This window comes from Lithohypha guttulata (assembly GCF_036872675.1).
Source record: "Lithohypha guttulata strain CCFEE 5908 chromosome Unknown scaffold_1, whole genome shotgun sequence".
NCBI classification, from domain to species: domain Eukaryota; kingdom Fungi; phylum Ascomycota; class Eurotiomycetes; order Chaetothyriales; family Trichomeriaceae; genus Lithohypha; species Lithohypha guttulata.
This window is the reverse complement of record NW_027042750.1, coordinates 235,588-260,555: the sequence shown is the minus strand read 5'-3', so window position 1 is coordinate 260,555 and position 24,968 is coordinate 235,588. Positions and strand designations below refer to the sequence as shown.

Genomic DNA, 24,968 nt, shown 5'->3' with positions numbered 1-24,968 from the left:
GATCCACTCTGATCGTGCCTGCCTAGGATGCTCTCTTACACTGTGCTAGGTAGAGAGATACGTTCTCGTCAAAGCCATTGACTTGCGAGTGAAATGGGCAGATTTGCAGATGGCATCATGGAAAATCAAAGGTTATGTTTCTGACTCGGAGGACGAAGATGAAGACGCTTATAACAAAAATACGATTGTTCATCAGCACGATGGCCTGCTGCAACTATCACAAAAGCGAATTAGCACGATTACCACAGTCGAAACTAACGCCGTCAACAGCGTATCGTCTGAGAATGTCCCAAAGAAGTCAGAGAATAATCACACAGTGCAATATCAGTGCTCTACCGATCGAGCTGATTGTCCGCCAAGCACATCTCAAAACACTGGGCAAGCTGTAGTCAGACTGGCAGGATCTCAGCAGTTGACTTCACAGAACGACGTCGCTTCGACTGCGGAAAAGCTCGAAAAGTCCATATTAGAAGGCCTTTCTCTCGTCAGAGATGTTCTCGCATTCTCGACACAATCACCTCGACCGCAATCTCCAGTGACAGAGCTAGATGAGAGTCCTCTCTCTACGCCGCCTGACTCGCCAAGTTCATCACAGAAATTGATAGAAGCGGTACCTTTCACGACACCGACCGCCGTCGCTGTACTGTCACAACCTTACGATCAGCTCGTTCCGAACCCTACGAGCTCGATTCGACGAGGAGATTTACACCAGGTTCCCCAGAGAAACTTCCGTACACGAAAAGCAAACCAAATCAACCCTTACTCATTGGAATGGGCTAGATACTTGAAGCAATGTAATGAACGTGGTATCAAACCAGTGAGGATTGCCAATCCTCCATCTCTCTCGCGAAGCATCCAAGCCGACGAAACACAGGCTTCCTCTTTCGAAGATGACAGTCAGCAGCAAGAGTCTATGGAGCCGGAAGCTTCGATTGCGTACGCGCCGGGGAACTTAAACAAGGGACCAACCGACTTGATAATACCTAGCTCTCCGACCGATCTCAACAACGCTGATGCTGCTCTTGAAACAGAGGACCTACCTGACCTTGATCTCTTGATGCAGAAGACGTATCACAAAAATTCTCGCACGACTTGCCGAACATCGAAGGTACACAAACCCGATAGACTTGTACTGGAGAATTCTGAGAATGCCTATGACCTGCCCTCGTCCGGCGAAGAAAGTCGCAGAAACAAGCCATCGCGGCCACGTTATTCAGCGCAAATTCAGTGTGACAGCTTGCCTTCGCCCCCGAGGTCTATGAGCGTCGATTCCACAGATCCTCTTCTCCTGCCTGAGAAATCGGTGCATATATCCAGTCAAGATGTCCTCCCAACGCCGCTCTTGTCCTCGGCACCGCGACGTAATCGGTGGGTAGTTGAAGACGACACACAATCAAGCCCCGAAAACGACCAAGCTAGACAAATGAGTGAGTCCGCGGAGTCAAACAGCTCTGACACAGACGCAGACAATTCGAAGACAGTACGAATAATGCAAAAGAAAGTCAAAGGTGTTCTGCCTGCCTCCTGGTGGAACATTGCTCGAGCGCGACAAGAAGTTGTCGCTGAGAAGAGAGAGATGGTGCAAAAGTCCTTGAGAAAAGATGACAGAGCCGGTGTAGCACAGCATAAAACACGACCAACCCCACTCCGCACCACTCAGGTTGAGCGCAATCCCGACGAGGATTTGCTGTCTGAAGAAAGTTCAGAGGAAATGGTGAAAAGTCCGCTCAAACACTTCGCACCAAGGTCTAGTGCTCGGTCTGCTGTGATGACTCCAGCAGCTTGGGATGGAGAGGCAACAGAAGTTTTCGACGACGATGCCATCGATCCCATGTTACCTGTCCGCGAAAGGATCAACACTGCAAGCCGAAAACGTAAGGTCAATCCACATCACCCCGGCATAATCAAGCACAGGCGCTACCTATCAACAGATGGCATGTCCATGTCCAGAGGCAGGCTCGAGAGTCGACCACGGTCACACCAGCCACACAAAAGACGTCACACAATTACAACACACGATCTTGTTCATGTTTTAGATGCACCAGATTTGCAGGCCTCCACGACTCAGCGAAGACCTCACTTTCTGCGCGTTGCAGCTAGACGGGCAAAAGAGAAGCCTCATTTGCGAGGCACAAGAGCCAGTCATAAGAGTGTGCATCTGTCTGATGATGCGAACCCCGATGCTGTCTTACAGAAGCTGAAGACACGCACAAACAGCCTTCTCGACAACCGAACGGCACAACGCAATTTTCAGACGACTGTTGTCTCGCCAGAAGAACCACATCGTATTGAATCGAACCCGGGTGCAAGACCTCAGCAGGCCAAAGACGTTGCGCAATTGCCTGCTAACGCTTTAACCATACAGTGTGGACGACTTGAAGAACACCAGCTTCGATTGACACGACTGCGTTCATTGCTTCCCCTATCGAATAGGTCTGGCCAAGGACAATTTGAGCACTTATTTAGTGTGGTCCGAGATGCTCAAGCTGAATCACCTCTGCTAGATGCTCGTCCCAGGCATCCCCGAAGTCTAGTGGTTTCAGCAGCATTCCCTACATCTGGTCAGACAGCGCCACAGCCTCTACCAAAAGACGGAGCTTCTAGGCCTGCCTCAGGAATGGCATCTACCACGGAAGCGCGACCAAGAAAAATGAGAAAACAAAAGCCAGTCCACAAGCCCCAGCTGCAACAAAGTCTTCTTGCTTCTGCAGCACCAGATACTCAGGCGCTCGAAGTACTAATCGGTAAGACTGATCCTAGTGTCCGAGCGATCCTCGAGCAGGAGTTCGCGAAGCATCAGCCTGCGTGGTTTCAAGGTTCAAAGATTGGTATCTGCCTTGCCAACAACAGCACTCAAGGCCATTTCTACGTTTTTCTGCAAGTCCTTAAGTCGTACCTGCCAATGGCACTGCAAGACGCAGATTCTGACAGGGAAATGCGCGAGCTCAAATCTTTTGTTCATCGTCTCATTCCTAACCGTGCCTCAATCGGCGCGCAAGGTCAAGTTGGAGATAAGACTCACGATGTGCTCGAATACGACATCTTGGTTGCTCGCAACGTTTTTGATTTGCACACCTGCCTCCTCAGCTTGACACCTACCTGGGCACCTCTGCCACGACTCCTAGAGATGAAGGTCAACTTCTCCCACGCACATCATGAAATCTGCCTAATCGCTCTTCAAGCGTGGCGAACTATTTATGATGCTCACCACTCGCATCCTCCAGTTGTGCAAGGCTTGGGATCGTGGCTGTACACAATGTTTGAACAGCTATTGGAGCGATGGAGCTCCGCTGAAGATGACGCGCGTAACGAGGCTCTTAACTCTGTGCACTGGATTTCTGAAGAAGTCATACGAAAAGCCATTGAGCATAATCGACAGCAAGTCACAAGCATGCTGACCCTGACAGTCAGCAATCTCACTCGAGCAGCTAATGATGCGGTCTCAGTTATGGAAATCGACTTGCTGTTCAACTTCGAGCGCTATTCGGCGGTGTTGAACACCTTTTCCAAAACTCCCGACATGGATACGACTATAATATGTGTACTCCTGGAGGTGTGCATCGTCTACGCTGGGCAAAAGCTGCTTTCCTCGAGAACATCAAATTCGCTGCCTCTGCTGTCAGGTGTCCGGCAAGCTCTCGCCACTGTTACCTCGATCGACTCATTGCTTGACACAAAAACATATCACGCCATGGTCAAAGCGTACTTTGCAGTCGCTAGCTCGACTGTTGGCAGACACGAGAAATCGTGGGATGAGTTTTTCGAGCCGACGTCCTCGTACAGTTTCGATATGTTCATATCGCAACCTCATCTTCAGATTATGAAAACATACTTTTACCACTTGCTCCTTGAGCAGGATCCGAGCTCATACCTGATGGAGTTACGATCTCCTGTATTAACGCATTGGCTACACGTATTACTGGAACCCAAGCATGATCTGTCGATAAGCCTGCTGACAGCAAGCATCTTTCGACATGAAAGGGACTCACTTGCTATGCATACTTTGACGTCGAAGTTCTATGCTCCTGACAGCCCCGTTCTGGAGCAGGACGTGTTCGAAGCCATCTCAGAAATTCGGCACGCTGCCGTCACCCATGTCATACACTATCTACATATTCACGAACACAGCTCAGAGGCAGAGTGGCTAATGGGAGGTCTTGACGATGGTGATTCAGTGAGGATGCTGAGAGAGATGTTCTCGACTATGAAAGTGAACTGGATCGCATTGAGTGAAGATCCTGGAGAGCAAGATGTCTACACGATCCTCATACATACTGCTCTCGAACAATTTGAAGCGTATCCAAGAAAAGATTTCAAGATCGATCAATGGTACTTCAATCCGGCCACCTTCCCACAAGTTCGGAAGAAAAGCTTGGGAAGATTACTCGACCACGAGAAAAATTCCAATCGCGATTTCACGGAAGAAGCACGAGAATTACTAAATACTGAAGTCAAGTATGCGCTCAAGCATGACAGGCTCCAAGGACTTGCACATGAGCTCAAAGAAGTCTTGCTAGCACGCCCAGCTCAGCAGTCTGCTACCATGATCGCCAACAAACGTGCAGTGTTCATTCGTGACGTGCTTGTGCCAACACTCACGGGATCTGATCGATACAGCAAGGATGTCAGACTTGTTGTTATTGGCTCACTTGAGCATGCTGTCGACAATTTGGAATGCATGTTTGACGCTACAGATATTCCAGCACGAGAAATATTCTTGGAAGCAATCATTGCAACATCCCCAGCTATGGTGCAAGTACTAGCAAATGACGATGAGGAAGAGAAGAACTTGGTATACAAACTGGTAAGGCTATTGTTTGAGTGGTCAGTGGCTACGTTTGAGATACTGCCACAAGGTTTTATCAATGACGACCTACCAAGAATTTGTGAATTAGCTGGTATTGATAGCACAGAAGCAGCTTTGTGTTTACTGCACTCGGTGTCACAGAAGGCATGAACAAAGATGCAAAGTGGACAGCGACGTCACAATGAAAATGGCTTCACTCGATCGACATTCAGGGATTTGGATCACGTGACGGCGCTTTCAGGGGCTAGTTCAAGACGACCTCAGGTCTTGATGTGATGTTGACATGAATGATGAGCAAGACATCGAAGTCCTTGAAACAAGGCTCACATCCAAGTGATCGTGAAAGCTTTCTCGTGCCTGAAACTCATTGTGAGGTCATTCGAGGACCTGTTCAGTACCACTACCAATCTCCTTTGTTTGTGAGGACCTGCTTCGCACAATGTCAGACTATCAAGTACTAATACAGACACGTCCCCGACCTCACCCTACCATATCTTCCTGCATAATAACTATCTCTTTCTGAGGACCAATTGCAAAATGCGTGTTCACACCTTTTCAACCGTAGCCTTTGTGGCATTTACTACCGTGGCTTTCGCTGCCCCTTCAGCCGAACCCGAAGATAGAAAGAGACCTGGCCTTCCCCAGCTTGTGAGCATTGATCCTGCCGTCATGCAAAGCTTCCAGTCCAAGTTTTCGGATCCTGAATATCGAGCCAGTGCGTCTGCACGCGATGCCGAAGAAAAGAAGACGAGGAAGAAAAGTAAGCGAGCAGTACCAACGACCACCGATGCTGCCTGGGCCACTGATCCCAACTGGGCTCTGCACGCATATTCTGGCACTCCAGGTGTCGCCGCTGCTACAGCTGCGCCAGTCGTTGCTCCTGCTCAGCCTACCGTTACAGCTGTAATTCCAAGCTCTGCTCCCGTCGCTGCTCCAGCAACTGGCAGTACTGGCGGTGCAGGTGCATGTGAAGACCCTAACGTCCCGTGTGCCGGCGATGTGACATACGGGGACGGTGATCTTGGGGCTTGCGGTTGGAACGTCAACACCTATACAGACATGCAAATTGCTCTACCACATGGTCTCATGGGCACTCAAAGTAACGGCAACCCATATTGTGGTCGAAGCGTCACTATTCGTAACCCGATCACGGGCGCTACCGCACGAGCTCACGTTGGTGACAAGTGCATGGGCTGCACAGGTTCTAGCATCGATCTCACCAGAGCTCTCTTCAACACCATTGCTGCTGACTGCGACGGTCGCTGCTCAGGCTGGGAGTGGTGGTTCGACGGTGGCGAGACCATCAGCCCTCTAGGTAAGCGCCAAGACCGTCAGAGACGTCAAGACCTCGGTGCATGCCGCGGTGAAGGTGCTGCCTGCGTTGGCGAAATCACGCACTATGAAGGTGGTACTGGAGCCTGCGGCTTCGACGTCAACACAAACACTCAGTTTGCCGTCTCTCTTCCCGAGGCTGTCTTCGGTAACCCGGCAAATCCGAATGCTAACCCACTCTGCAACCAGTATGTCACAATTGAGAACCCCACGAGTGGAGTGAGGGCTATTGCACGTGTGGCAGATAAGTGCCCTAAGGAAGGATGTCCTGGGACTAATATTGACCTTACGCTCGCGCTATTCAATTATATTGCGCCGGGTTGTGACGGACGATGTGTGGGTTTTAGATGGTGGTTCAATTAGATACTCGGGTTTGTATGAAGACATTAATTGCTAGAGTGCAATTGACCAGCGAGAATTGGGTTTCGAAGGTAGAGCTGAGCAGTGTTGGCAACAAGCTCGACTGCCTTAGGTCTGAGAGGTGGACCATACCTAATAGCAAGACGCACAACGCGAAGCATGAATGCATCTGAGCATGTCGAAGGCATGAACGAGCTAGAGGATACAATGGTTATGCATTGAAACCACATGTACAAAGTTTAACTGACGCATCCTCTCGTTCTCTTCGTCCAGTATTGTTGACGGTAGATAGAGGCGATGTTGCTGCAAAGAAAGTCGCCAAGCGCAATGACCCTCACTCGATGTCATATATGTAGTGTCGCTCGCTACTATGTGAGATCTGCTGGCTTCTCGATCATGGACTCGCTAAACCTCTACGACGCTTCCACGGAACTTATCGAGAATTTGCATTTATCGAGATCCACTCTTGCGCCTAGCGCTATTCAAGGATGTTCAATAGCATGAGGCGAAAGTACAAGAAACAAAGGAAGAGAACTAAATCTTGCATCTCAGGGTTGTACTGATAACACACTCTCTTATGCGCCTCCTCTACAATTCTAATCATCGTCGCCGCCTTGTTTGTCTTGTTGAACTGTGCGGTTGTGAGCGAACCTCTGCCAACGGTCTAGAGTTTGCTCTGCTCACAAAGTGCTCCTCGCTCGATGCAGCAAACTCTTGTCTTTGACAGAGAGAAGTACGATCACCTCCCTCCAAACAAGACATTTTACCGATGTGTTATCCAGTCATATTTGGTTGCATAAACCTCATCCTCTTCCTCGTCGCTGCAAAGCATTACTTGCAGCACTGGCAACTCAGACAGCCAAATCCGCTACTAAACAGCCTCACTCATACCATCGCCAAACTGGCTTGTTCTGGCCATCATCTCGACAAGTTCTTTCTCTGCAGGTGGCTGCTCACGTTTCGGACAATCAGGGAGAGTTGTTCCATCGAGAAACTGTACGTCGATGAGGCGACGACCGAGACATTTCTCCCAGAACCAAAGGTCGTGGCAGTGACCTGGCGAATAAGCTTTGAGCTGTTCAGACCTCTCCAGCATAATACTGATATCATCGCGCAACCACTCATGATCGTCTAGTGACTTGACCTGATGACTGGGGAGCTCAATGCCTGTGTTCGATGATTTTGACCATGATGAACCATCGATCAGACGTGTGATGCCGTCATTCGAGGATAGGTCGGCAATGTCAAGAATCTTCGAGCCTGGCGCCTCCTGATAGCGCATCCAATATGCTTGTGTGCCGTCCGCTTTGTCCCAGACTTTTGGTGGTACACAGTTGATGTGTGGCCATACAGTAGTTTTGTTGTGCAGAAGATCGATGCTCCAATGATAACCCAATGTTAGTTCAACGGCTTCCCAAGGCGAGTTTTTCCTGCCACAGATAAGGAACTTCGACAGCTGGAACAATCGTTGCCGGATGATCGCGTTGCGGGCCGTACCGATGAATGTCTGCATAGGTCCCATGCTAAGAAAGTCAGAGATATGGCCGGTTATGGCAAAGTGCTCCTCATTGTTGATGATCACAATCTCTCGGAGGCTTTCACAAGCAGATGCAAGGTCGATCATGTCAGTGCACAATGGTGTATCCTCTAGACGCAATCTTTCCAGGTGAAGTAGTGATCCACGAAGATATGAACAGAGATGGGCACAACCATCGATATTGTTGTCACACCCTATATACAGGCTGCAGAGCGATAGGTTTTTGACAGTGCTGGGCACACTGCCCAGATACGTGGCTAATTGATAGCTGAGACGGGCACCACTGTTCCGACTAGGATATATGTCGAGGTCCAATGCCATTGTGTCAAGGTTCGCAAATTTGTGGCACTGTGCAAACAACAGCGAATACAGTCTGCATGTTTCTTCCCGACCCACTCCATCTCCTACAGCAGTAATCGATCGCACGCAATCGAAATTTGAAGGTTGCATCACCAAGAGGGCATCGAGGAGCTGGGTGAGCCGGTTCTGGTCGATATATATGTCCTTCCACTGAATGGAATTGCCGAGCTCATACCATCCACGACATACTCGCAAGAATTGTGTAAAAGTCTTGTTATCTTCTGCGTATGTGATCTGGAGAAGCCTAAGAATTATCTCGGACGGAAAAGCGTTCGGAAAAGCGTTCATCTTGGACGTGACGAGCAGTCGTGGATTCTGTGAACCGCGTAGACTTATATTGAAGGATTGACCGGGTACTGTCTAACTTTCGAGCTGACAGATCTTGCGAGATGCTGAACGGAGGATGACAGGATTCGAGCTTGAGATCTAAACGGTACTGATCGTTTTTGTTCGTAGAGGAGTGACAAGACACCACTTAACCTCGTGATATCTCTTAGTGACATCTCTACTATATAGTTCGGAAGAGACCGGCTAGCCAGTGACAGATAGTGAATGTAATCAGAGCAAGTGATAGCAGTCTCGTTGTTGTTGGCTATTGACTGCAAGTGGCAAGTGCCTATTATGACTCGACACATTGAGAACATTTTAATGGGTCGAAGATACTGCTCGGTGCTCCGTCACACAACTCAGATAGAGACTGGTATCCAGGCAGAAAACTGTCCACACATACCATTAGATAGACTTACGCCTGCTGTTCGCTCGTTCCACGAAGCCAGATTGCTACTTTCGGCAGCATTTTGTCGTCCCTCAAACACAGACATCAGCTTGCATCTGCGAGTAGTGTGCTTATCTATCCTCAAGCACTTGTCAATATATACTGAGAGTCCACCAGACTCTTCGATGTAGATGTTAGCGCATTTCTTTATGCTAACATAAGCTCTTTTGAAGTTCTGATGCTTAGATCCATAAGCCCTGCACGAAAGTGGCACATATTGGAGACAGTGCAAAGCTCGATGTTTCCGTTAGCTATTAAGCTCGATGGCGACTCATGCTTTGGCGCCTTCACTTGAGATATGGACATGTATGCTCAAAACCAGGAGACGCTCGGTTGTTGTGGATTCATCAGATTGAGTAGAAAGAACGAGACGCGTTGCGCGTGAAACCCAGGTAGGCACGACGACATGGGTCAGCCAAGAGCTGACATTATTTATGTCTTTATTTGGTCTGCACGAGGGCAGCCTTATAAGGGGTTTCCAACTTTGCAGATTGGAAGAATATTACTTCGAATACTTGTTCTCAATAGAGCTGTTGCTAAGTTTGTCAAACACATCGTCTATATGCAATCAGATCGCCCCGTATGAACTGAGCATGTGACGATTCGAGCAGTGTCTGTCGCTTCCACGAACACTCATCCCAACCCAATGGCATTATCCTCTTGAAGACGCCTCAAATCATCCACCAAATGAGACAACCCGACTGTCCGTGCTCTGATCTTCTCAAGCCTTTGCTCCAGCTTCTTCGATAATACTCTTGATCGCTCAACTCCTTGTATGTCTCCTGAGATCTTCAATACCTGCTCCACCTTGGTTAATTCTCTGTCCAAAGAACGTTGCACATGCCGCAGTTTTTGGAGCATCTCATCGTATTTGACAGATCTCTTGAGGTTAGTCATCTCCGCATGCGAGATCATGATGTTCTCTCCACAGATGATACAGTTGAAGCCTGGGCTTCCGATCCGTAATATCCATTTCTTGAGACAAAGCGAATGGAAACTGTGTCGACAGCTTCGGTGCGTTAGAGTGAGATGCGTCGCAGTGATCGTCTCGTAACATATGATACACATATTTTCTTCCGTTCGATACGGTATGCCTTTCGACTCTTCGAGGCCAATTGTATAGTGGCGACGTGGAATCGTTGTTACAAAATTAACCAATCGCAGGACCTGATTGCGATAGTATGGATATCGACATACGAAGTGCCAGATATAGGCGACGAAGATAAGTGAGACATAGAAAGAGGCGTTGTCGCCCAACACCCAATCGTCCACGTTGAGTAAAGGCAAGATTCTGGAAATTGCAGGGTAGGAGGCTACAAAAAGCAGACTGTATTTCAGGAAGTGAGCCATGTCGACGGAGTTACCGATGATCGCGCGCTGGTTTGAAAATTGGTATCTGGTGCGAAGAAATTGTGCTTTCTTGTGGTGAGACCATTAATTTTCAGTGGTCGTGAAACAATCACAGCTCTGGAAAGAAATATGCCATGCGATTCAGGAGAAGGGACAAGAAGGTGATGAATCGTTCAGTGTGACATTTTCGAGTGATATATCACTAATCTTTTCACCTTTCGGTTTACAAACAAACACTCGCTAGCATTGTACACTAACCGACGTATTGCTTATCCACTTCTTGCTGTCCAACAGCACCCCTCAAGGTATCTTCGCAGCACTTCTAGTTGAAGTCTAGATTTCCTGATGCTGGTCGAGCCCAGCGAATTATCGTATGTTGAAGATCGGGGCACGTCGTGGTCTGAGATCATAACCATGGTTCGGCATCGCTCGTGGACCAACACCAAACTCCTCCCCACGACGGCGTGGTTGTGTATGTGACCGCATCAGAACATGATGATCTCTGACATGGAATGCTTGCAGTCGCTCTGCTTCACCCTGCTGTGGAGGTTGTAAAGGGACAGGAAGGACAGTGTCGAATGTGCTGTTACAAAGCGGACATCTTGGTGGTCTTGGGTATAGCCGTGCTGTCCACAATTTCAGACAACCCCGATGAAAGCTGTGAGAGCAGATACTATGGGTCAGAGTGTTCTCAGTAGCCGTCAGGGAATCGTAACATATGCTGCACTCTTCCTGCTCAGGACGAAGAGGGTGTCCATTGCTCGCCAACATACGAGAGACTTGTGTATCCTTGATCTGACCAGGAAAATTCGGACAAGGAAATATGGTCGGGAAAAGGTTTGATAGCAGGACCCAGGTCATCACGAGGGCCAACAGGCAACATTAACAACATGCTACCACACCAGACAGAAGGAGAATGTTCCGTAAGCCTTCATCCCAGATTCTTTGTTGGTCGATTGGGAAGTCCATTCCGTCTGTTTTTTGTCGATACTGCAAGATGAAATGCGAACGAGCTGGAACAGACGTTATTGCCTCACCACCCTCTTCCGAAGCAACCATAAATGTTATGCGGCGCTGCTTTCACTCGCCATACGGCTCAGCATTCACCCAGTGAAACGACAAGTACACTTTTCGTTGTGATGAGTTCGCGAAGACGACTCTGCAGGACGATCATACACGTTGGCGATATTGCAAAGTTTGCAGTTTCGGTACTTGAATCACCATCAGAATTTTCTGACAAGGAGATCTCTCTTGCTGCAGAAGAGTTGATTGCTACGGAAACGGCAGAGCAGCTTAGTGTGGTTAGTGGTAAACATATCACAGTCAAGTTGCTCACCGATGATGAGGCAGAAGGAAAGCGCAGAGTAGCTTTACAATGAATGCCGATATTTCGCAGCGTGACGTTGGCTACAGTGTTGACATTAAAGCGCTGATGCAGTACGGTACTGCTCGCAACACAATATCAAAGACTCTGAATAAGATATCACTTGGATAGGGCCGTGAATGGGTGTTGGCCTTGGAAGAGCTTGGCATCTCCGATTCGCGATCGCTGTATCTCTTATGAGCCAAACGTGGTCGACATGATAGTTTGTGGAAGACCCTCTGGTTCGGTGTACAGAATGCTCTCATCTTGTTGAGCATTGCCTGCTAGACGCGATTTTACTGCCAAGGTATAATCGCGATACGCCAGCCGCCTTCCAGATGAGATACTCAGCCTTCGCTAGAACAACGATTTAGAACACTGCAACAGATAGTGTTATCAGTTGTGCAAGCTGTGTTATCGACATGAGCCTTCACGCAGAGAGTGTTAGTACTCTTGCGTATTACCATTGCTCTCTATGCGGATGGGGTGTTATTCACCTCATCCAAGACAGATAGAACTGCTGAAGTCAGCCAGCAAATGTCAGAGTGGAAACGATGGACATTTGCTCGTTTCAGATCCCGAGAAGACATTTCCGGACCCTCCTAGAGGAGTTCAGAGCTCTCATCTTGATCTTGCCTGTGATCTTGTTGTGCCGTCAAGCAGTCTCAATAGCTCAGCAGAGCTTCACTTCGCCTCTCTTGTCCCCAAGTCGACACGGTGATCCACTCAACTAATAGCAGTGACATGTCAATACTGAGCACATTTCGCCCCCACTCGGCCCTGTCACATGTCTTAGCTCCCTGCAAAATTCATACAGCTTGGCAGCAGCAGACGGTACATATTCTTCTCACTGCCTTTCTTCTTCGCTTCCTTCTCTTTTCCTTTAGCTCTCTTTGGTATGTCCAAACCACCCCTGACCGGTGAAGTGTCTTGCTAACGAAGTAAAGCCTTTTGGCTTAGATCAAGTGTAGTATCTGTTCTTCTCAGTTTAATCTCTGGGATCGTTCTACGGAACGAATCTATTTGATTATACTTATTTTTGCAAGTCGACGAGTTCCCTCTGTGCTTGCAAATGGAACAAGTCACTGTTGCGTTGGCCTTACACTACCGCCTTCTGCAGCAAAGCTCTTTTCATCATAATCACTGCCTTGAGCGGGAGTATGAAGAAGAAGAAGACTGCGATCGTAGAGGTCTTGGATAGGATACCGGTGGCGGCAGTTCGAGAGAAACGTGGCCAGCTGCAGCTGCATGCATGATAGCAGTAAGGGGACACTGTAGCCGAGTGACCACGAATTTGCCTTGACAGACAGCGTTGTATCTCTCGCTCATGTGTGCGTCAGAAAATCAATCAGTATGGTGACGATAATGGTTGATGTATTGGTTTACACCTTCCACGATGGAATTTACTGCACTGACGCGTACCTTCCTGCTTTTCACAAGTCGAATAAACCACGACTTCGACGTGGAATCTTGACGTTGCCTTACCCAGCTTGAGCAACTGCCGATCCAACACTCCAAGTGCCTACCTTCCAACATATACTATGACTACCAATGGTGCTCCCTACGCAGGCCAATCGCTGATAGACACTTCCATCTTCACTACACTCCAATCCAAGATCGATGAAGAGAGCACTGTTCGCGACGAGCTGAAGGAGATAGTCGACAAACTCTCTAAACAAGGTCGCACCACACAATCCATCCTCTCAAGAATACATAATGTCCCATCGCAGTCTGTGGGGACAGAGGTCCTAGATCCATGTATGAAAGCTTTGGAAGAGCAGCGAAATTCAGTATCCTCGCTAGCAGAGGCCGCAAGTAAATTTCCGTTCTACAAGTACAACTTCGTTTGGCAGAGGGAGATTCAGAATGTCGTCAGTAGCTTCCAGCTCTGGCACTGGCTGAGTAGTGGCAAGCTGAAGTCGATCGAAGAGGTTGGGGAGTACTTTCGAGGCGAGTTTGCAATTCTCTTCACGTAATGAGTTATTACTGACTAGTCCGACAGTTCCAGTGAACGTAAAAGACGCGGACACTTTCCACATTACGATCGAAGACTACCTTCTCGCCCTCTGCAGCACGATTGAAGAGCTTGCAAGACTTGCCACAAATTCTGTCACGTTGGGTGACCATGCGCGGCCTCTACAGATTAGCAAATTCATCAAGGACGTATATGCTGGGTTCCAGCTACTGAATCTAAAGAACGACGCACTGAGAAAGAGGAGTGACGGGATCAAATACAGTATCAGGAATGTGGAAGGAGTGGTGTACGACTTGAGCTTGCGAGGGCTTGTGCCTAAGGACGAAGACACGATGAAAATGGAATAGAGAAGTGCGTCAAAGCCACGCTTTCTGAGCCTGTAAACCGCAAAAGAAGGAGACATAACCAAACGTGACAAGAGGTTGCTGAAGGAGACAATCGATGTTGTCGCACAAAAGTGCTGAAGACCATCGACGGCTGACATGACGACGTGTGCTTGAAGCTAAGACACAAAGACTTCGACGTCGCAAGGCATTTCAACGCACACCCAGAACTGACAGATAAAGGCTACAGGAACAACAGCTACTTTTCTCGTGTCCCAAGTGCACGCGAGGAGCTCAGATCTAGCCTTGTTTGCGACGGACAGCACTCAGCGCAGTAGGGGAGAAACGAACATGATCCGAAAGAAAATAACTAGGCAGGATGTAAATAGTGTATTGAGTTCTGAAGCTGTTCAGATCCACATGTATATACCATTCTATCAGCCCACAAGCATCATAGTATAGCCTATCCTTTCTTTTTGGTTTAGTTCAGGCAAGCATCGTTGCCACGGTTGCAAATTCGCCCAACGTATCGTGGTACCTCGCTTAAGGCTCAGTGTTCTTATCGTAAACCTTTCCATCGACTCTGGCGCTCGACTCTGCAGTCGCTGGCTCTCTCAATGCGCTTCCACCCGTGCCCAGTTTGACATTGACCTCGCCGGAACCCACGTTCACCGTTCGTCCATCAGCGGATTGCAAGTCCGCAGCAACTGGTGGGTCGTCTGGGAGGGGTAGACCTGCTTTTACACGGTCGATTTGGTCGGATTTGGATTCTTGCTCGGAGAGAAGTTGCTAGAGAGGACAGATTAGCATGGATCAAGGCAGAAGTACGAGATGTATACCTTCATAGCAGAGACATCAGAGTCCTTGGGGGTCTGACCACCGTGAAACTTTGCTTCTTGAGCCTCAGCTTTGCGGAGGTCTTCGCTTGTGACGTGATAGGTCTTGTCGGACATGTTTGCTGCGGTCCTTGAGATATTGTTGATGTGTCAGAATGTCCGTTTTCGAGAACAGAAAGATGCAAAGATGGTAGAATATGTATTGTTCAAGCTGAGTCGTGCTGCACGCTTCTACCGTCACATCATCGCAGGCATTTTTGGAGCTTGCATGACATCACTGGAACTTTTTCGACACACGCGACAGTGGGGTTGGGTTTGAACCTGGTCGTCCAGTACTGCCACTGACTCGTGCGGTCTTCGTCGTGATCAAGACAACGACAAGATCTGCTTTTACTCAGAAGCACGTGAGGGAACACCGCACAGTACGAATAGCAGTGACAAGGTTCATTGTGTATTCCTTGTGTACTAGCTCAGCATAGTGATTCTGTCTTCGAGCCTACCACTGCTTGTGGCCGATACGTGATGTGACGCACCTAAACCATCACGAGAGCAGGCAATTATCGCTCTCTCTCCGCCCACGGCTCGATTTCGGCTTCATCGCAAAGGTCTCGCACTTCTGTAGAAGGGTTGCGCAGGATCTACTCTTCAAGTGAATAAACAGAGAGATCATTCACGTTTTAGGTAGTACTAGACTTTCGAGGTTTGGCAGCGAGGTGAATAAGAAGGCAAGGGCGTAGTCGACCTGGACTGTCAATTGTGAAGTGCAAGATCGCACGAATTTTCGAGTGAAGATTGTTCCTTTAAACTGAAGCTGTCGATATGCGTGAGCTCAGGAAAACAGGTCTTATCGACTCTAGAGGCTCACAAATAGTATCTCTCAGCTTTTTCAGTGCCACAGTTTGGCGCGATGCATATTCTCGTACAGGGAGTACCTGGCATAGGGTTCAATTCGCAAATTCAGCAACTACCACGGTTATCTCGCATTGATGCGCTAGAATGAGATTTTTAGTGTATACTGTAAGTATAAGTGATAGTCAGAATGTCAAAGTCGCTAACCAAAGAGGACAAGAGTACCTGGTTATCGCAAAACGAACCAATATTCCGGACTAGGATCCAATTCGCCTCGTACTTCGACGAGACAGCCACTAAGTGGAAAGCTAGTATTTGTCGGAAACTCAAGGGTTGTGTCTGCTTCTCAGATGGTAATACTGATATCAGCAGTGGGCAAGCATACAACTTTCCAGTGCTAAATTTGTTGTCAAAATGCCGGTGTTCATGCACTTCTCGTTCCTAACAACTACACCACTAAGATTGAGCTTACATCAGGGTATAATGAGTGGAGAGTAGCGCTCTAAGAGCTTACCAGGTTAGTGCGCTCGACAATGGGCGATTTGGTTTTGGTGGTCGGGTTGACAGAGTTGAGGAGTGTGAAATGAACGAGAAGACTGACATTACACCTGCAGACATGATCTCGGGTGAATGACGAGAAAGGCGTCTCGATGTGTAGGTGCAATGTCCTGGAATGGTGGACATGCATGTCAAATCTACCCGGTGCTCACGCAAGTCAGCCGCCTTCCAGAGAGCACCTAGACATGTTTCTTCCTCGACGTGAGCATACAACACCGACATGGCTTCGTGCACGCTGCTCACGAGCTGACTTGGTAGCCAGACAGGCTGGATGCAGTTCGTCCAGGCACCGTTGTAATCATTTGACGAGCAAGTCGCGAGAGTCTGCCTCCCGTGCCGGATGACTGTTTGTGACTCAATAGATATTCCTCAAGGCTTACGCTACAGGTTGATAAGTACGGCAGAACGATACAGTTGGTGTCCAGAGATTGCAGCACCGCTGCTGAATATCTGGGTGCGGAATGCGCCGACATTGTTCTCAGGATTACTCGGAATAGATAGCATAGGCTTCGTTTCTAAAGGAGAGTCGTAAGGTGTTTGTTATCATTTCAAAGATGTCTGGCCAGCCATGCTCTGCTTCAGAACACATCAATCGGCTTTCTCCAGGATTAATGTTCGTCAATTTTGTCAAGAAGCACACAAGTACAACGCTGGTAGCAAAAAGTCGAGAATTCTCGGCTCAGAGATTGCATGAGATTAGCGAGAAACCACGTGTCGAGAAGTTTCGACCCGGCGCTTTCGAAGTCTGGTTTCGCTTCCCTGAAGCAGACTGGGTACCAATCACGAAAGGACTGAGCGATCCACTAATACGGGGTGCCAACCTCTGACGTGGAATTTTCTGTCAATTTGCCATTCTTACCATTTTCTCGCGTCGTGCCTGATGATCATCTGCGCAATGGCTGTACTCATACGGCACCGGTACCGTCAGCGCGATTAATCCATGTACTCTGCTTTGGGGTTTGATCGTCGCGATCAGAATTGCAATGGCTGGATCTAGTTCGGCAAGATCCCTTCAAGCACGACTGCGCCTACGCGAACTAGCTCAATATTACTCCACGACAGCGTCTTTACCACCAGCAGATTTTGACCCACGTCGTGATATTGACGGGACAGTAAGACCTTACGACCTTGCCGACTTTCAACCATACTCTCCTGCGTTGTCCCAAGACCCTAGTCTGACGGCTATTGCGCAACTTGCTGCTGTCCGGACCAATTGCCAGAGATCCTTTATTAGCCTTATTGGTGAATCAGCCCAGCATGTTGTTGCTGAGGCAACAAGGACAGTGTCACCATTTGACAAGGATGACTTTGAGGGCGACGATGGCATTATTCTTGGTGCTCAATCGATACCACTGACATTTGGCATATGTACAACGACCATTGGCGTCTTCACAGGAAAATGTGACTTCGTGTTTGGAGCAGATACTGAGGTACACGATGATTATATCTGCATTCCAGACCTGCTGGCCGAGGATAACACCTCATCGTTGCCAGCAATCCAAGCTCTGCCACCAATATTGCGCTTTTACATGGAGGTACCGCTAAAGTCGGAAGGTGGCTACGTCATCGGTTCTATCTGCGTGATGGACCCAAGTGTACGAAGTGCCAACGCACGCGATGTGAGGGTATTGCAGGACATGTCGAAGCTAATAATGCGTCATCTTGAACTGACGAGAATGAGGGAAGACCATCGCCGTGCGGAACGTCTACTTGCGGGACTTGGCCATTTCATCAAGGGCAAAGACAGCTTCAAAGATCGGAGTGAGCACGGGGTGGAAGAAAGCGAGACCTCTAGGCAGGACGTACGACCATCACAAAACTCGACGGAAAGTCTCAGTAACGACGGAGTGGAGTCAGCGCGCTCCGCTTCTATTAAAAATCTGGAACTTGACCCGACTGCTTCACTGCCAGACCCTGTGACCTCAAAGGGTCCTATGACGGTAAATTATGAGCTATCTGTTGCAGCGCCACGTCCTCAGTCTCGTACCACAGACGTCGACACAACCGAAAACACAAAAGATTACACCGATGCTGTGTCGAGCAAAAACTCCGTCGAGATGAGGTCTTCAAACAATCCCGCAGCTCCCAATTCAATCTCTTCAGATATCAAACATACCTTTTCCAGAGCTTCAAATCTGATCCGTGAAAGTATAGACTTATGTGCCTGCTGCTTCTTAGAAATACCAAAAGACAAGCGATATACTACGATTAAGTTTCGTGAAGACATTTGGCAGTCACGACAGAACGGAACTGACCAGAATGTACGACCTCCAAGCTCTTGTGAGTCGTCTTATGAGTCAGATACTGAGAATTCATCTCGAAAGACAAGCAAATCGCAAGATCCAGCAAACGACGCTAATATGGAAATGCTGTGCGAACCGCTCGGATTTTCGACACGATCGAATTCTAGCTTAGTAGGGACTCCGACGACCAATACATATCGGACCCTACCAGTCGATCTCGTTCGTCGCCTCTGTTCGAAATATCCTAAGGGCCGTATTTTTCACTTTGACTCGACTGGAAGTGTGTCCTCTGAAAGCGACGAGCAGAAAATTGAAAGTGGTACTGAGGCTGTATCAAGACCTAAGAAACTATCGTCGAAGCTCCTCCAATACTTTCCTACTGCTAGGAGCTTGATGTTTTTTCCCATGTACGACAATGACAATCAGCAAGTGATCGCCGCTTACTTTGGCTATACCACGAATGCGGCCAGAGGTCTTCAGAAGAGCGAGCTCACCTATGTTTCTGGCTTCACGAACAGTATTATGTGCGAAATTTTGCGGCTGAGATCAGAGGCGACGAACAAAGCTAAAAGCGACTTCATATCGAGTATAAGCCACGAGCTTCGGTCTCCACTGCATGGGATCATAGCCTCTAGTCAACTCCTCCTCGAGGATCAGACGCTACCCAAGCAAGGCGAGTTCCTAGAGACGATCGACGTCTGTGCTCGCACCTTACTTGATATCATGAACCATCTTCTTGACTATGCAAAAATAAACCACTTCACCAAGCAGCCGGACCCCAAGTCGCGAATGACTTTGGCAAAGAGAGCTAATTCCGATCATACTTTAGTCACTGACCTGAACTTGATTAATGTTGTTGAAGAGACTGCGTCAAGTATGGAAGCAGGTAGTAGTCTTAATTCATGGCAACAGAACAAATTTAACAATCATGCAACATCGTCCAGTAACTACCCTGTTGTGCCAATCATCCTGAATATCCCGCCTCACGAGAATTGGAGTTTCAGCTCAGAGCCAGGATCTTGGCGCCGCATCATCATGAATCTTGTGGGCAATTCGTTGAAGTACACCCAGCAAGGTCATATCGAGGTCAGGCTATCTATTCAAGATGCGTCTACGACGGTCAAGAAGCAGATAGTTATGCTGAAAGTCTCCGATACCGGCCAGGGAATTTCGGCAGAGTATCTCAAACACAAATTGTACACGCCATTCGCACAAGAGAATAACTTATCTGTTGGTGTCGGACTCGGCTTGAGTCTTGTGAGGCAGATAGTGTCAGCGCTTAGTGGTCAGATTACAATCAATAGTGAGGTAGGGGTCGGGACCGAGGTTACCATCGCTATTCCGCTCGAGCCGTGTCATACTGTCCCAGATGACCAATTTGGGATGGACAGTAGTAAATCTCTATTGAAAGGGTTGAATGTCAGATATGTCGGCTTCAACGGAACAACAGCACACATGAAGCAGTCCGATGGTGCTCCCGACACGAGAACAGATGCTTTGATAGCCATGAAGAGGTCACTGGCACTGTTCCTGGAACGATGGTTGGGCGCAACTGCATCGACTACCAATGCGGATATAATAGTCATTGAAGAAACTTATCTGGAGCGCGAGCTAGATTTATTTGACGCAGTCAACAATGTCTTGCTCGTTGTGCGCATGAACAAGAGGACTGGGGCGAATATTGAGATACGCAACGCAATCTTTGCATATGTTTCGCCACCAATTGGGCCTATACGCATGACGCACATCATAAAGGCTCTGCTAGCACAACGTGAACAGAAAGGCGTGAACCTTGTGGTGGGACGTGCTCAAGCGGACAAAGTATTGTCAACGCCGATTTCAGTTGCACCAGTAGATCTAGACACGAAAACAGTGAACAAGCCTCCAATGAATAGTGCAATGTCAGCAAGTCCGGTCGAGACCAACGGCACAACGAGACATCAGGAGCCAGCTGATCCAGCCGCCACCAACCACGTTACAACACCGAAGGAGGCGATTCTGCTTGTTGACGATAACAGCATCAACCTGAGGATTCTTCTCACAGCCATATCACGACTAAAATACGAAGCTCACGGGATACAAGTTCTCACAGCTGTGAATGGCTTGGAGGCACTCAACGCCTACAAGACGGCGACCAATGCAGGAACGTGTGTACGAGTCGTCCTTATGGATATCTCGATGCCAGTCATGGACGGCATTACCGCGACCAAAGAGATAAGATTATTCGAACAAGCTAGAGGCATGCCAGAGAATAGAAAGAGCGTAGTCATCGCAGTCACTGGATTGGCCAGCGCAGAAGCACAGCATGAAATTGAGAATTCAGGGTTTGACGACTACCTGCCTAAGCCTGTGCACCTGAAGGTCTTGAGAGAGGCCCTAGGGAATCACATGGCAGACGTTGTGTCAAAGTGAGATGGCAAAGAATGATCTCAGAAGACAGATCTTATCAGAGCGGCAGGAGAGTGAGAAGTCAAGAGGCTCCACGATCCTAACGCGCTGGCAACGCCGAGTTAGACTCTGGCAGGACTACCTGCCTTCGGAATTTGTCTCCGAGATAGCGTGGGCCGCAACTTCCCCTTCAACAGGTTCTGGCCACAAGGTGTCTCCTTGTCACCTTACGAAGTGTGAATTTCTTCTTACCACAACATACCTGCCCGCTCCAATTCATATCCACAATCCTTCCCTGAAAGTAAGTCTGGTCCAGTTATACCTACACAAATTACTTGGTGACAGAAAGTATAAACCTCCCAATTGTAGAACGAGGTGATTAGCACGCTCATCCACATCGCTACCCCGATTTCAGTCTTTCGAGAAGCTATCGTGGTCTCGATCTCTGCGTTCGACGAGCCATCTATCTGGTCAACTTCAAGCTTGTTAAAGTCAAGCCGCCGTATATGCCATGGAGTACCCTTACATTAATTCACTATGTTACAGTATGCAGGCACGTTACGTCAATGCTACTGGTTATGCCGAGCCTGTATATTGTAGCACAACTCTGAGCATGATGAGCTCCCCACAGCCACACGACGAGCCCAGCATCAATCTTGATGTCTTCGACTACACCAAACAAGTTTCCTCACCTGCCGAGCCTGGACATATAGCGAACAGACTCTAAGATCCAATCGAAAACAACCGGAACGGTTTCGTCAATCTTGTCTGTTCGAGAGAAAAGGGCTGCACGACATGCGATTACTATTCAGTCTGCGTCGTCATAGCTGTTGATGGCGCCTGCCCGAACAATGGAAGAGCAAAAAACATGGTTTTCTCCGCAGCTGGGGTCTATACAGGTAGGAACAATTCGTTGAACAAAGCATATGCGATATTGCAGGTGAGTGCGACCAATCAGAAGGCCGAGTTGGAGGCAGCAATTCTCGGAGTACAAACTGCCATGAGCATCAAAGCAAACACAGAAGCAGGCTACACGATTAGCAGGTTTGTCATCAGGACAGACTCAAGATATGTGTTTGACTGCACCACGAAACATATTCGACGATGGAAGATTATGGGATGGATGACTGCCGGCAACACGCCCGTTGCGAATCAAGAATTATGGAAGAAGCTCGAGTCGGCGATTGAGGAAGTAGAAAGTAGAAAGAAAGCTAATGTGTTGTTCTGGTGGTTTCCGAGAACGTACAACAAAGAGGCCGATTTTCAGGCGAACGAGGGCTTCAACGCGATGAAGCGGTACAATTAGAGGGCATGCTGGACAACGACTTCGAAGGAGATGTTAGAAAGAAATATGGGGCTGTCATGTACAGGACGAGAGACTATCGACAAGCTGGCAGTTCTCCACAGTCGTGGATTCTGAGGTCCGGATGGCTCGCGAGATATCGCCAAGAGGAGGATTCTACTGCGCATGAGGAAGTCTTCAGCACAAGAGTAGATTGGTTAGCATGACGTCAGAATAGCTATACGCATTGTCTGTCTCGTATGATAGCCCTCCAGTCGTCGAGTATGATGTTCCATCTGTTCTCTGAAATTGCTCCTGCCACTCTCTATTTGATCTCGAGGTTCAAGGCTAAAAGGCTGTAAGGCAGCAACAATTTCCCAGGTTAACTTTGCCGACACAACTTTCTGCGCTTCACATTTCTTAACGATTATGGAGGACGTACGGCAAGGACATTTTACACACGGGATACAACACGTCAAAAGGCTCAACAGACTCTGATCTATCATGTCTGAACCGATACCAGAAGCAATCCCAACCTCAGCAGACAAACACTCTCGGCGACCCATCAAACGTCTAAAAGCCAACTCTACACCAGTCGCGGCTCAAGCTAATGAGATCGACAACCTCATGTGGGACCCTGAACGTCCCGTCGATATCCCGCTCCTCTCATCAGAAACCAAATCTAAACTCGCGCCTCCACCTGAGATCGTTACAAATGTCCAGGGAAGTTCTGCAGGTGCAGGATCGGGCGAGTTCCATGTATACAAGGCGAGTCGAAGGAGGGAGAACGAGAGGCTGAGGGCTATGGATGAGGAGGCGGAGAAAGAGGTTGAGGATGATAAGTGGGTGAGGGAGCAGGAGGAGAAGAGGCGCAGGGATGAGGAGAAGACTGCGAAGAAGAGAGCGCAGAGGAGTAGGAGGAAGAATAAAGGGGATAAGAAGGACAACGACTATAGAGTGGAGGATGGCGATGTTGAGGCGAGTACGAAGGGCGGTGCTGTCAAGAAGCCGTTGCAGATACCTAAGCGCGATGAATCAAACAAAGACGACACGGCAGCTGGGACGGTCGAGGAGGCGCAGAATGGAATTACAATACACGACGATGATTGAACTGGATGCTGTATGAGCTCGATATAGATGGCTGTCGTTCTCTTCTAGGTGATCTTGCTTGTCAAAGCTTCACTGCAAGCCAGCAGATTTGCCTGCAAGTTCAAAGCTTCACATCACATTCAATACCAGTATCTGATTGTTGTCCAAATTCTTCTTAATGTCTGCTCGAACCGTGTGACCGGTTTTTGCTTAACGTGCAAGGGTGTCCCATCCGTTACTGATCGTGCCTTCCTCCAGCATATTTCATTGTTTAACAAATTTATTCGACGACGTCATTCGCTGAATGATGAGCCGAAATCTGGGGTAATTAATTGAGTTGCCTGACTGCAGGCGCATCGTCCTCGCCGCTGCCATATATACTGTACACTTAACCTCTCCATCTATTCTGTTGGTATGTTATAGTTGCTGCGTAGTTTCATCAAGATGATCGCGACTACGCTTCTGCTAGCGGCATCAGCTGCAGCCATTGCTCTGCCACCACCAACCGTCGACTTCCAAGCTCTCCTCCAGACACAAGATGCGCCACAACTACTCTTTCAGCATACCTCTCATCAGTCATCGCATGTGGCTGATGACGACGATGAAGATCCTATACCTGTGATCATATGGCATGGACTTGGAGATGCGTCGAATGCCGATGGGTTGAGCGAGGTCGCTGATCTGATAGACCACGTTCATCCAGGCACATATGTGCACATCATATCTGCCAATGGCAATGCAGATGATCGTTCAGCCTCCTTCTTCGGCGATCTTAATACACAGATCGATCTTGTCTGCAAGACTCTAGCCTCGGACCCGATCCTCTCCACTGCACCAGCTGTAGACGCGATGGGTTTCTCCCAAGGAGGACAGTTCCTCCGTGGCTACATTGAGCGCTGCAACGAGCCGAAAGTACGCAATTTCGTCACTTTTGGTTCCCAACACAACGGCATTACTCAGTTTGAAAGATGCAAGAGTGCTACAGACTTCATATGCCATGCCGCAAATGCCCTTCTGAAGAGCAGCACTGTGTGGTCAGACTACGTGCAGACACACTTGATCCCAGCTCAGTACTATCGCGACAAGAACGATTTCGACAACTACCTCGAACACAGCCATTTCCTAGCTGATATCAACAACGAGCGGAAAACCAAGAATAGCACATATAAAGAGAACTTGAGCAAGCTGGAGAACTTTGTGATGATCGTTTTCGAGGATGATCAGGCGGTAATTCCCAAGGAGAGTGGTTGGTTTGCAAGCGTCAACGAGACCGAATCGAACAGGACGGTGACGAAGTTACAAGATCGACCAATCTACAAGGAGGATTGGATTGGATTGAGGCAGTTGGACGAAAAGGGATCGCTGAAGTTCTTGGAAGTTCACGGCGAGCACATGCAGCTGAACAACACCGATCTGAAGAAACTGTTCAAGTCATATTTCGGGCCAGAAAGGTCGAAGAAGAGTCCAGTGGAGCCGACGGTGGACGAGATTGTGGATGTGCTTGGGGAGTGGTTTGTAGAGAAGTTGGATTTGTGATGATT

The 24,968-nt window shown here is 48.5% G+C and overlaps 9 protein-coding genes across 9 annotated transcripts; 7 read left to right on the top strand and 2 right to left on the bottom strand.

The window, feature by feature from the left end:
• Positions 1–109: 109 nt before the first annotated feature.
• On the top strand, positions 110–4,957 carry LTR64_000088 (uncharacterized protein; the record flags this gene model as incomplete). The annotated part of the gene is made up of 1 exon (XM_064894474.1): positions 110–4,957. The coding sequence occupies one exon, from the start codon at positions 110–112 to the stop codon at positions 4,955–4,957; it is 4,848 nt and encodes a 1,615-aa protein (XP_064757161.1).
• Positions 4,958–5,344: 387 nt separating this feature from the next.
• On the top strand, positions 5,345–6,502 carry LTR64_000087 (uncharacterized protein; the record flags this gene model as incomplete). Its single annotated transcript, XM_064894473.1, has 1 exon — positions 5,345–6,502. One exon carries the CDS (start codon positions 5,345–5,347, stop codon positions 6,500–6,502), a length of 1,158 nt encoding a protein of 385 aa, XP_064757160.1.
• Positions 6,503–7,095: 593 nt separating this feature from the next.
• LTR64_000086 (uncharacterized protein) lies at positions 7,096–8,123 on the bottom strand (the record flags this gene model as incomplete). Its single annotated transcript, XM_064894472.1, has 2 exons — positions 7,096–7,130; positions 7,391–8,123. The coding sequence occupies 2 exons, from the start codon at positions 8,121–8,123 to the stop codon at positions 7,096–7,098; spliced, it is 768 nt and encodes a 255-aa protein (XP_064757159.1).
• A 5,302-nt stretch (positions 8,124–13,425) lies between these two features.
• On the top strand, positions 13,426–14,206 carry tsn1 (Translin-1; the record flags this gene model as incomplete). Its single annotated transcript, XM_064894471.1, has 2 exons — positions 13,426–13,856; positions 13,879–14,206. 2 exons carry the CDS (start codon positions 13,426–13,428, stop codon positions 14,204–14,206), a joined length of 759 nt encoding a protein of 252 aa, XP_064757158.1.
• Positions 14,207–14,725: 519 nt separating this feature from the next.
• LTR64_000084 (uncharacterized protein) lies at positions 14,726–15,135 on the bottom strand (the record flags this gene model as incomplete). Its single annotated transcript, XM_064894470.1, has 2 exons — positions 14,726–14,971; positions 15,022–15,135. 2 exons carry the CDS (start codon positions 15,133–15,135, stop codon positions 14,726–14,728), a joined length of 360 nt encoding a protein of 119 aa, XP_064757157.1.
• A 2,273-nt stretch (positions 15,136–17,408) lies between these two features.
• On the top strand, positions 17,409–21,080 carry LTR64_000083 (uncharacterized protein; the record flags this gene model as incomplete). The annotated part of the gene is made up of 1 exon (XM_064894469.1): positions 17,409–21,080. One exon carries the CDS (start codon positions 17,409–17,411, stop codon positions 21,078–21,080), a length of 3,672 nt encoding a protein of 1,223 aa, XP_064757156.1.
• Positions 21,081–21,924: 844 nt separating this feature from the next.
• On the top strand, positions 21,925–22,362 carry LTR64_000082 (uncharacterized protein; the record flags this gene model as incomplete). Its single annotated transcript, XM_064894468.1, has 1 exon — positions 21,925–22,362. The coding sequence occupies one exon, from the start codon at positions 21,925–21,927 to the stop codon at positions 22,360–22,362; it is 438 nt and encodes a 145-aa protein (XP_064757155.1).
• Positions 22,363–22,842: 480 nt separating this feature from the next.
• Positions 22,843–23,448, top strand: LTR64_000081 (uncharacterized protein; the record flags this gene model as incomplete). The annotated part of the gene is made up of 1 exon (XM_064894467.1): positions 22,843–23,448. One exon carries the CDS (start codon positions 22,843–22,845, stop codon positions 23,446–23,448), a length of 606 nt encoding a protein of 201 aa, XP_064757154.1.
• A 423-nt stretch (positions 23,449–23,871) lies between these two features.
• On the top strand, positions 23,872–24,963 carry LTR64_000080 (uncharacterized protein; the record flags this gene model as incomplete). Its single annotated transcript, XM_064894466.1, has 1 exon — positions 23,872–24,963. One exon carries the CDS (start codon positions 23,872–23,874, stop codon positions 24,961–24,963), a length of 1,092 nt encoding a protein of 363 aa, XP_064757153.1.
• Positions 24,964–24,968: the final 5 nt, after the last annotated feature.